This window comes from Magallana gigas, chromosome 5 (assembly GCF_963853765.1).
Source record: "Magallana gigas chromosome 5, xbMagGiga1.1, whole genome shotgun sequence".
Lineage (NCBI taxonomy): Eukaryota > Metazoa > Mollusca > Bivalvia > Ostreida > Ostreidae > Magallana > Magallana gigas.
This window is the reverse complement of record NC_088857.1, coordinates 1,654,439-1,665,774: the sequence shown is the minus strand read 5'-3', so window position 1 is coordinate 1,665,774 and position 11,336 is coordinate 1,654,439. Positions and strand designations below refer to the sequence as shown.

General features: G+C 32.5%; 1 protein-coding gene across 1 annotated transcript; it reads right to left on the bottom strand.

Moving 5' to 3' along the window:
- Positions 1-6,517: 6,517 nt before the first annotated feature.
- LOC136275325 (melanocortin receptor 5-like) lies at positions 6,518-7,550 on the bottom strand. Its single transcript, XM_066084137.1, has one exon. It carries the CDS (start codon positions 7,436-7,438, stop codon positions 6,518-6,520), a length of 921 nt encoding a protein of 306 aa, XP_065940209.1. The 5' UTR covers positions 7,439-7,550.
- Positions 7,551-11,336: the final 3,786 nt, after the last annotated feature.

Genomic DNA, 11,336 nt, shown 5'->3' with positions numbered 1-11,336 from the left:
CATTATGCTCATTAATAAAAAAAAATCGATCGGTTCATAACAAATGTTTTCATTTTGCTAGAACTTGGAATAAATTTAATGTGACGTTGAAATAGTCGTAAATTGATTTGGTAAAGCACGAAATAAGATGAGCATTGCGATATTATAAGTTTCTAGAGTGTTATTATCATTACGATAAATTGGTGACGTGATTATATCATGGAACATGGAATTTGGTGTTAAAAAAAAGCAATAACCACTGCTAGTATACAATTACATTGGTACCGTGACTTAACTCTGGAACCGGCAGGCTTGTTCCTGGCAGAGAACGATATCAAAACAAGGGTGAAGAACATTTTAGATATTGTTTAGATTTTGTGGTTTTGCTCTTCTATCAGAATTTTTTTCTGACATACTTGCATATGGCCCTATAAGTACGTGTAGAAGGAAAACATGTGTAGCTTGCATAGTGACCATTTAATGGTGTGAAGTGTAAATATTAAAGTCCTAACTTTTATTTTTCTAAAAACCTACGTAATACAGTCTTCAAAGAATGTTATTCTGTGTTATCGATGTTCAATGAGAGAGAAATATGTGATCTACATAAAAAGTGTATTTTGGCTTGGAAGTTCCTAGATAAAGTTTATTTGCTCTAGATACATGGTCATAGGACGAGACGGGAGAGGAGATTGGTGGCATTTCCGCTATATATTCAAGACTTATCGCCATCCTAGTAACACCAGCCAAATAAATATCGTCTGATTTTGGAGACAAGTAAAACGTCAAATAATTCACTCCCTGTTATTTAAAAGAAGTAAACATAAGTTTAAAATTGCATCAGCAGGCTCCTTCAATTGGTATTTTTTTTTATTGCATAATATCACACAATACTGCATAATATTAAGGAAGAAACGCTTTCTGCTCTCGTTGATAGCATAAGTAATCTGCAATTTGCTAACTGATTTTATTTTTAAATTGAAATAAGTTTCTTTGTATACTGTATAAGATAACAAGGTATTAATTAAATGTTCTATATTTATTCATTAACAGATTCTATTTTATATTGGTATGGGTGTTCTAGATGCTGTAGCATATGATATATCCTATACCTTGATTTGCGTGCAGATTGCCTGGAAGTCCGCGGAAATCAGGAGATTCTCTTCGCCTCAATTGTTTCAAAGACTTGTGAATTAGTTCCACCGTCGAGGAGTTCGCTTACGACGTTCTGTAGAGATTGTGCAGTCGCGAAATTATACGGATTGCGAAAGATAGTGATGTCTTCAGTTTCTACAGTGATGAAATATATTTGTGCTGTAATATGATGAATATACCAAATACTTGTGAAAAGTTATATTTCCTGTAAAGTTTACTTATTTCATTTTGAATATTATGTACTTGTACGTCATTATTTTGTGAACTTCTGAAACAATTAATTTGATTTACAGATATTTTAGTGACTTAAAGATTAAAGAAAAATTAAAGTTAAATGATTTATTTCTTTGTGTTTATTCCTGTGTCAATACCTCAATATATTATTCGGTTTTTGGGTAGGGAGAGTGTCGTGGGATTATATTTAGCATGATTACATGACATGACATGTTCATCTTTGGCATAAGCAGAACGTATCTACACATATAATTGGTTCTGACCGTTTAATTTACATTCGGAGAGTCTCTGTGTTATTCATAATTATTTGGGAAAACGCTAGTTCGAGTTAAAATATATATTATAGTTGTTCTGACAAGTTAAGAGAAACACACCCCCAGAGCGCGGTGTATGTAAAGTCAGGATTTGCCTTAGTGATGTATATGTTTATGTATGTGAGTGAAAACAGTCGTAATCACAGTCGGAGAAGGAAAACCTTCTGCACAGTGCGTACACAGTATTTGACTCATAATCAGTGACCCTTTGACAGTAGTTTTAAAAAACATTATATTTTACTTTTACCTTGTGAATAAAATTGTGATAAATAGTATTGTGCAGGAGTTGCCATTTATTTCATAAATAACTCACATAATTTTAAATTAATGAAAAACGTTTTGCTAGATAACAGTTACAATGAAATAATCCAAATATTCATAGGACAGATATCATAAAAGAAGCCGTACATTTTGCATCTGAAACAAATTGAACAGTTATCCTCCCTTAAGGAAAAAAAGATAAAAAACAATTTCTGACAAAATATCTATGGTACATGATGTTTCATTTTATTTCACGATTTAATACAGAGAAAAGAACTGTGTGTAAATGACAAATGTGGGATTATGTATCTCTCGCCTTCAACATTGAAGTTTTGTAACGAATTTTTTTAATGAGGATGGAAGAATGTTGAAATAATATTGAAAATAAGTGTAAACATCACAGTGACGTCATAATAAAAAAAAACGTCAGGAAGAATGTCTTATTTTGATTATTGTTTTGGAGCGGAATATTAGTGTTTTCCGATGGTTTTTTCGACTGAGAAACATTGAGCACATACTTATTTAAAAAGTACCATTTTTAGTATAATGCGTTTGACCATATTAACAAAATCATATGAAAAAGTCGTAATTGAGTTGACCGGTGCTAAAGTTTTGATAAAGTTTATTTGATAAAGTGTGTGTCTTTCAAATTATTCACATAAAATTAAAGACGTGTTTTGAAAATGCCATAATAGCTACTTTCTAAAGAACCCATCAACGGTATATCTGAAGTAAAAAAGACATGATTTCTAATTGAAGAGAAATTAGAGAAACTAATGCAAAATTAAATCAAAAGCTGGTAGCTCGGTTTAAGATATGAATGTCAAAAACAAAGAATAAGGAAAATTTGAAAACGTATTCGATATGGTTTCTTGTCTGTACAGTATGCAACTAAATTAATGATACACTACTTCATGGATCGCAGTTCTCAGTACTCATATAGTTTCATTCTCTCAAATAACTCGTTGCATGGTTCGTCAAACTTTATTTCCGTTGTCTGATAATTCACTCTGTACAGATGAAGAATGCGAATGTTTCTTCTTTATCACATTTCTCAAAACCTTGGTTCATACACTGACTGGTTCCAGCCTGCTGCTTTGGTCTGTTTGGTTTTGATTGTTGTTTTCTAATCCTCATGGAAAGGTTGCTTCTTCATTTTAATTTTAATTTTAAATACAGTCAGTTTTCGTAGTTTCGTTGTACAACGTGGCACAACGGCTTGCCTTTGACACAAAAAAGTTCGCTTACTGATTTATTCTTTGGCCTTTCTATTTTGAACAATGTTCGTTATCATCACATGTCATTCATCACTTTTCAAATCAAAATTTTTATCTATATATAAATCATAAAAGTAACCTGTTTTTATTTCTGTTTGATTGAAATAATTAAAATCTTTAGATTTAATAATATTTCTTTTTTTTTTTGCTGCGAATTACATTTTATGTTGAAAATGCATACTGTAGACACTTTTGATTTGATGAGGCGATTGAAAAAGGACATACTTAAAAAACATTTGAACGTCTCATAATGTATTTTTTTAGGTTTGTTTTAACCCGCTATCTGTTTATATATCTTTCCGACATACTTTGTATCTAGCTTAGTTTAAAGGAATCTGTTCACTATCCCAAAAGGTGAGAACAGTACCTTATATCATTACCGTGACCTCTTGTGATACTTAGTTTCACCTCTGCCATAGTTTGCATTTGCCTTAAAAATGTGTTTGAAAAACTTGTGTAATCATACGATCGAGGATTTGTTTCAACATGTTCTGACATTTCTACATCCTTGACTTATCTTCAACACTCACCAAAACTATTAAGATATTTTAATTATTTCCATAAATGATTAATATGCATGGATGAATTCATCGTATATCAATGAAACAATTTATTTTTTAACTGCAACAGTATATCCAAGAAGCAGTTATATCAGACGTGGTTGCTAAAACATTCAAAGAAACTTTCAGAAAATTTGAAATCACAAAATTTATCAAAAGCAATCGCATCAAACTTACTACTTTTCTACAATGTAGACAACCATTCCTTACGATAAATTAAAGTCCAAGCCTTTTACCATCATTGATTGCTGCTTTTATAATAAAAATTGATCTCTTAAATTTACATGCATAAAAAGATGCTTGTGTTTCTCATTGACAACATCTATGTAGTTTTTGAAAATCAGGTCTTCCAACAATCTGTTGGAATTCCCATGGCTACTAATTGCTCACCATTGTTAGCAGACACATTTCTATATTCATTTGAAGCAGAAATTATTCAAAGACATATGCATGAAAATAATCACCCGTTGTGACCTTCAAATCGACATTTAGGTATATCGACAACGTATAATCAATTAAGAATTGAAACTTCCTTTCTTACGTTGGCTCGATATATCCCAGTGAACTTTAAAAAGGGGATATCACACAGTCTGAGGCATCTGTTTTATATTTAGATACTTACTAGAAAAAGACATTAATTGTAACTTAACAATAAACCGTTATGATTAACGTGATGACTTCAATTTTGTTTAGCAATTTAACTTCATCACCTGCATATGGATTTTCTTTTAATCAGTTGAATCGATGTGCAATGACATGCTTTACGTACGATCAATTTTTAAAACAAAGCAAGCTACTGACAAACAAGTTGATAAAACAAAATAAACAAGTCTAGATTCAAGTAAACATTTCGTAAGTTCTATGGTTGATACAACGACCTTGTTAGCAAATACAAATACAATAGCTAGGTCGCATGCTGACTTTTTTTTCAAACTTAATTTTAGAACATTATCAATCACCGGATTGTCTAAATTGTGAAATCTATTCATTCAAGGAAAACAGTTTGTAAAAGAGTTGTCCAAACTTATTTTCGAATCGTTTGTAAATTTGTAACCGTAATATATCTGGAATTTGTAATATGTTGTGTTTCTATTCATATCTCCGTGTATATCTGTTGGCAGATAACATAAACAAAGATTTAATGTTATTGACTGTAAATGTTGAGAAATAAAGTGTAAAGTGTAAAAAAAATATCTTCCTTGATAATACATGTACTTACAATGTGTAATTAACCTGAATGAATTGGTTTCGAATGGCATTACCGTTTTAATAAAACAAAATTCTCTCTTGATAGTGTGTTCCTCCTCAGTGACTTTTGATTTATAATCATGGTTATTTTCTTGAGACACATTTAACGGTATTTCACGAGAGCAGGATTTGATCATGACAAACCAGAATCAGTTTGTTTTTCTCTAAGTGATATTCAAAAAATAAAATCCCATAATATACTGATTCTAATTATACGCAAAGAATTATTGTCCGCGTATTAAATTGGAAGTAGGATTTTAAAATTTCGCTTTTATTCACGAACAGACGAATGCATAAGGTAAATACGATAAAAATTCGGCGTTTGCGATTTTATATTCTTGTGATTTAATGCAAAACAGTTAAAATTGTGGAATTAAGCATTCGCTTAAAAAAGGAATCTACACAGTATATACAGACAGGCCAGACTAGGATCAGTTTATTTCTCCCAAATTGATATGTAAAACAAAACTACAGAATATAAATGCAGACAGGTAATCCTTCTTGGAATATTGATTAAGATATCTATCTAGTACGCTTCATTTCGGTGTATAATTTACCTATCTTTTTTCTATTAAACTTTCCAGAGAAGACAGCTTTTAAGGTTTAATTTTTTAATCTAATGAAGCAAGAGATCAAATATCATAGGGTTGAGTGCATTGAATGCTCGGCTGTCGAGCCTTATCTGTTTTAAACCCATTTACAACTAACTATGACTTAATTACTTGCAATGGTCTGTAAACTATTTAGATAAGGCTACTAAGTGATACATGTATGCCATTTATGTTGACTTTAACTTCGTGAAGAAGAAAAACTATCCATACCTGATTATACGAAATCTACTCTAATGAGTATGTCACTTAGACAGTCGGTTAACTTAATGTTGACTAAGTGATTGGATCCCTTTCCTCAGAAATTTGTAAAACTGAAAGAAATTGTTTCGTACTTTTACAGAAATAGATCCAGGAATAAAGTTGCATTAAACACAGAAGGTTATATGAATATACAGCAACTTGTTCAATAAGAAATTTAGTTGTATGTTAAAAATATGAGCTATTGTGTAACAGTGCATTCATTTTTTTTTTTCAAATTATTTGTGAATGTTTTATAAAAGCTGAACTCTGTCTATCACTCAATTTCCCTGGATAATATAAAGGTCTACAACTAGTAAGGATTGTAAATCAGTTCCCGAAGGAGACGTGACTGTAAGTACAAGCTCATTAGTCAAGTTGAAGTGTACACGGGAGAAGATGGCCACTTTTAACACCGACATACAGACTATCAGGTAAACAATTATTCAGTTTATAACGGCAACAATAAGAAACAAAACGATGTTCATAATGGTATATCCGCTTTATGAAAGATTTGTTTTTTCATTCAGCAACCAGTAGGTAGGGATTTTGGTTTGAACACGGTTAACGTAATTATAAAAAAGGGGTTATCCCGATAACAAAAGGTTTAATACTCAGTCCGCCATACCATATTAAAATAAACGTCAGGAGGAGCGATCCAGCCTTGCTTTCACGTTTTGTATTATCGAAATAGTATACGTGGCAAAGAATCGGTTTCTTTGGTTTTCAATTTTCTCTCTTTGAATTTTGTCCCAAAAGCACATCAACATTTTTAGTTGGAAACGAGCTTCCCGAAACCTCCACACGTATAAAATCGGGTTTATAATGCTGTTCAAAAGCAGGACACCCAAAGCCACGGCGTGAATAAAACCAAAAGCAGCAGACGTGTTGATTTCCGGAATAACTTGTATTAAACAGTATGGCGAATAGCAGATGCAGAAAAATCCAGTGATCATTGAGAGTTTGCCGACAATACCGTTAAGATCTTTGTTTGGTTTATAATCTCTCTTGCCCATATATGGACTTGTAAATAAGTACGACATCAGATATCCATTCATCAAAATATTTGCGATTAATATGAAAATGCACGACCACTTGGCAACCATATTGACAGGGAGTCTTGGTGCTAAGTACATTACTCCACAGTAAATCCCGTATGGAGACTCCGCATCGTAGAATATAAAGTACGTGAGTAATACAGCAATGAACCAACACACGACACACAGGATCAGGAGTAAACGCGTGGTCATGATTTTGTAATAGTTGATGGCGAATCTGATGGCACAACACCGGTCAATGTTAAACATGGTGATGGTCAGTAGGGAGACAATAATGAAGGGGCTAGCCAGATACTTCTTGTAGGTACAGTTGATGGCGATGTCATCGGGAACACACAACACGAGTCCGCCCAGAAAGTCCGTGATACTCAGATTGATGGACAGGATGCGGATCTGCACAAGCATTTTGCTACATCGGAACAGGATCACAATGGCTATCAAGTTCTCCACACATATAGGAACCCCCATCGGTATTAACACGGAGTTGGTCAGAATTTTGGATGCCATTTGTATTGTCTCACTTCCTTGTCTGTAGCTCAAGAGGACTTGGTGAATAGCTTCTCTCGAGTGTGATGCTTGGTCTGAAGTCTTGGGCTTACTACCCACGAAGATAAATAAGATCAATAGAGCCAGTAGTGTCAGGAAACCATGACTGATACATTCTTCATATTAAAATATTTTTGAGTTTAGACTCATTGCTCATTTCAAGTTTTAAAAGATTCTATTAACAAACCAAAGACTCCAATGTGGTGTGCATAGAATTCATATAAAAAGGATCAAACTCTCCTAATGATGTTTGACATATAATGATCTCTAAAAATCCGTACATTATATGCTTCGTTTATATTGCTTTTAATAGCCCTTTCCTAGCTATATTGTTACTATTTGCTCCTTTAATTCATAAAACATGCCTTATAAAAGCCAAACATAATGGGTTTTTGGATTTTCTCGATTGTTGTAAATTGTAAAGGAAAACTATAAAGCGTTTTTTTAAATATATATTAGTCTTAATGGGAAGTTTCTATTCGAGAAGGGTAAATTATCAAAAGCGGGGTTGTTTTAATGGGGCGAATTGCTTATTAATCTTGGGCATACGTAAGCAGAATTTCTCAATATCATTCGGTTTATACTCGATTATAGTATTTTCTGCATCCATGGTCCATCAAATCATTAAGTTTTAATAACTGACTTCACGATGGTTAAATGCAAACTCTAGTAAAAGCATTTAGTTAAAGCTGACTGGCGTTGTTCATATACTTATTGTTAGACCAAAATGATTACATAATTTTCTGCGGACTTTTCCATTTTCCCAATAACGACAAAGGGCACGCGACGGATGGGACCTTCAGCAGAGGATGTTCACTTCTCCATGGCACTTGATCCTATCCTACTTCTAATTGATTGTTAGAGGTCTGTGTTTGCTCTACTCCTGTTTTGTACTTTTCTCTCTTTGGACTTTTGATTTTGAACACTGTTCGTTATCACCAAATGTCATTATAATCAACACTCTTCAAATTCTGAATCGGTTTAAGAATATGAAACATTGTCTTAACTAAATCTCATTTCGTGAGTTTTCAGGATGATATTTGACCTTTCAAACGTTATAGGTGAACGTCATCCACGGCAGCGAACCCGACGAATCCCATAAAGTGGACATGGTGAGTTCTTTACGTAATTCTTAATTTTGATATTCATTCATCCGTTTTTTTCCCTCAACATTTATTGATAATACAAGCTGTACATCAATTAATGTTTTGGTCTTAGATTTTATGCTTTAAAAAATTCATATGTGGTAATGTACATTTCTCGAACCCCAAAATTATACTTCCATAGAGACCTTTTAAAATAACGTTGAAAATAGTTGAAATCTACGGTGGCTGCCATAGGACATATGCATGAGATATTTTCTTTACATTTGTGGCCACGAAATAAAAGTCGTTTCCACGAATTAAAATGTGTGACTACGAAATAAAAGTCGTGGCCATGAATTTTATTTTCTGTAACTAAATGAGAAATTGAATGGGTTTTATAAGTGCTGCGTGTTATATACTACTTTAATGTATTTCATCTTTTAGATGGTCAATATACAAGTTAACTGTTTCTATGAACCAGCTTATTATTTGTTTATTATGACTTTTATTTATTACTGTTAGAACTTCAGATAGGAATAAAAAGTTTGTTGAAAAATATATTGAAAAAATCCCTCTTTTTATCCAAATCCATATTTGGTATGACCCGTAAAACACATCAAAAATCAATTAATTCTTGTTAATTGTTTAACCCAATTTACTTTATCAAATAAATATACATCCCCTTCAAATAAGAAAAAAGTTCTATATAAAATGTAAGATATAGACAAGGCTGTAAAATGTTACAGTAACTGAAATCATGAGCAAAACTGTTTCATGTTTGATTGGCTATTACACATATCTACTGTTAATTTCTTTGCAATTAAATAATGAAAATTAAAGGTTCTGTTTTTGTTACAAAAATGTGTTGCACCTATAGATACAATGTTTATTTTGAAGGAATTATAAAATATTAAAGATGAAACTTTTGACATATTATTCGATAAACTTCTTCAACTATAATTTCATTTGAATATATATTTCGTGGGAACGACTTTTATTTCGTGGCCACGCATTAAAAAAAAATCTCAAGCATATGTCCTATGGCAGCCACCGTAGAAATCACATCAAAAATATGTATGTAAAAAGAAATTACCCAGTGGCGTAATAATGTATAAATAACGTCATGAAGATTGTATTATTTTGTTAAATGAATGTTTTGGGGCAAAGTGGTGTTTTTTCACGGTTTTTTGAATGGGAAACATCGAGAGCATGCTTGTTCACGTACTATTTTTAAGTGTGCGGTGAATAATCGTACAAACAAAAACATATGTAAAAATTGTACTTGAGCAGACCTGCGCTCTATAGTATCAAAGCCAAAAAATGAAGGAAATATTACTATATTTTCATTTGTCTTAAATTGTGGGAATTTGCCCATTTTTGTGACGCCATAGATGAACAGCTATTGGACAATGTTTACTAATATTACGATTGATGTAATTAGCATCCTCTGTTTAATGTTTTGTAAAGATTTAATTTTGATACAATACTATATAAAAATTGGTTAACACTGAGGGCAGATATTTGACAATACCAAATAAATCTTTAACGGTATTATGTTATTACCATTCATGTCTAAGAGAAAGGATACAAAAACTAAAGAGTTAATCATGAAATTCATGGGCATCTTCACTTCGATGTCGTGTTATTTAAGATCATATACTAATGTATACATGTACATCAAAAAAAAATTCTGGACTTCATTGACCAATGTTTAAAAAATGATTGAGAAACGGGTTGAGATTATTAAAGAAATTAGAGCCTTTATTAATGTTTGCACAAAACTTGGCCATTTGGTAAAGCAGATTTTATTGAATTGGGGGAAGTTTATGGGTCTGATAAAGTATCTAAATGAGAAAGAACGTAGGTAGACAAAGAAAGTTTTGACTGGCACTGAGCCTCAAAGATGCAGCAAAATCTTGCAGACCCGTTGACTGTCGCAAATGTCTTAAAAGTAAGGGAAATAGTTTAAAGTATCGACAGATACATAATTCGTGATTTTGCCAAAGTTGTTGGCATATCGCAAATATGGATGTATTTCATTTTGAAGCATATTTTGAAAGTGCTAAAGCTTTTTGCCGGATGGATAGCACAAATATTGACAGATGAGAACAAGTATTCCTTTTAAAGGAATGATCGGCATGAAATACCATTGGTCAACTCTGTTAATATAATATACGCTACATGCAGTAAAAAATATATAACACCGTTTGAATGATTTGCGAAATGGCAAGGCATGAATGAACTTTACACTTAATAGGCGAATCATACTTCCGACTAATATTCTTACGCATATGTGAAAAAAAAAACGTGATTTGAATCTTTATGTATGTAACTCTATAAATGTTTTATTTTCAGGGTAAAATGATAAGAGTAACGTTTATAGTAATCTATGTTTAATTATAGATTTAAATAAGGTTGTCCTTGCATAGTAAATAAAATAGTGCAAGGCACAATGCGTGCGCAAATAGTTAAATTTGCCGGATGCCTCATATGGACACAACTGTGATCGGCCGAAGCCGATCACAAAAATCGGTTACGTTTACAAACCGCTAAGCAAATTCAATCAAAGACGATTCATAAATATTCTTAATAATGACGAAACACTGGATCACTATTTTGAACCAGTAAGAAAAATTTGAAACAAAACCTGGCTTACTATGCACTCTTTAACGCCTCTACCTGACAGAAGAACCATTTTTCATTTTCTAAATCTTAAAAAGTTATTATATGGACGTCGTTACAAGTATGCCCTTGGTTCAGCCGTCAGCCAGTGC

What these genes read in the sequence shown, in the direction of transcription:
- LOC136275325 (XM_066084137.1), bottom strand. Translation starts at nt 7,438, where the DNA reads ATGGCATCCAAAATTCTGACCAACTCCGTGTTAATACCGATGGGGGTT.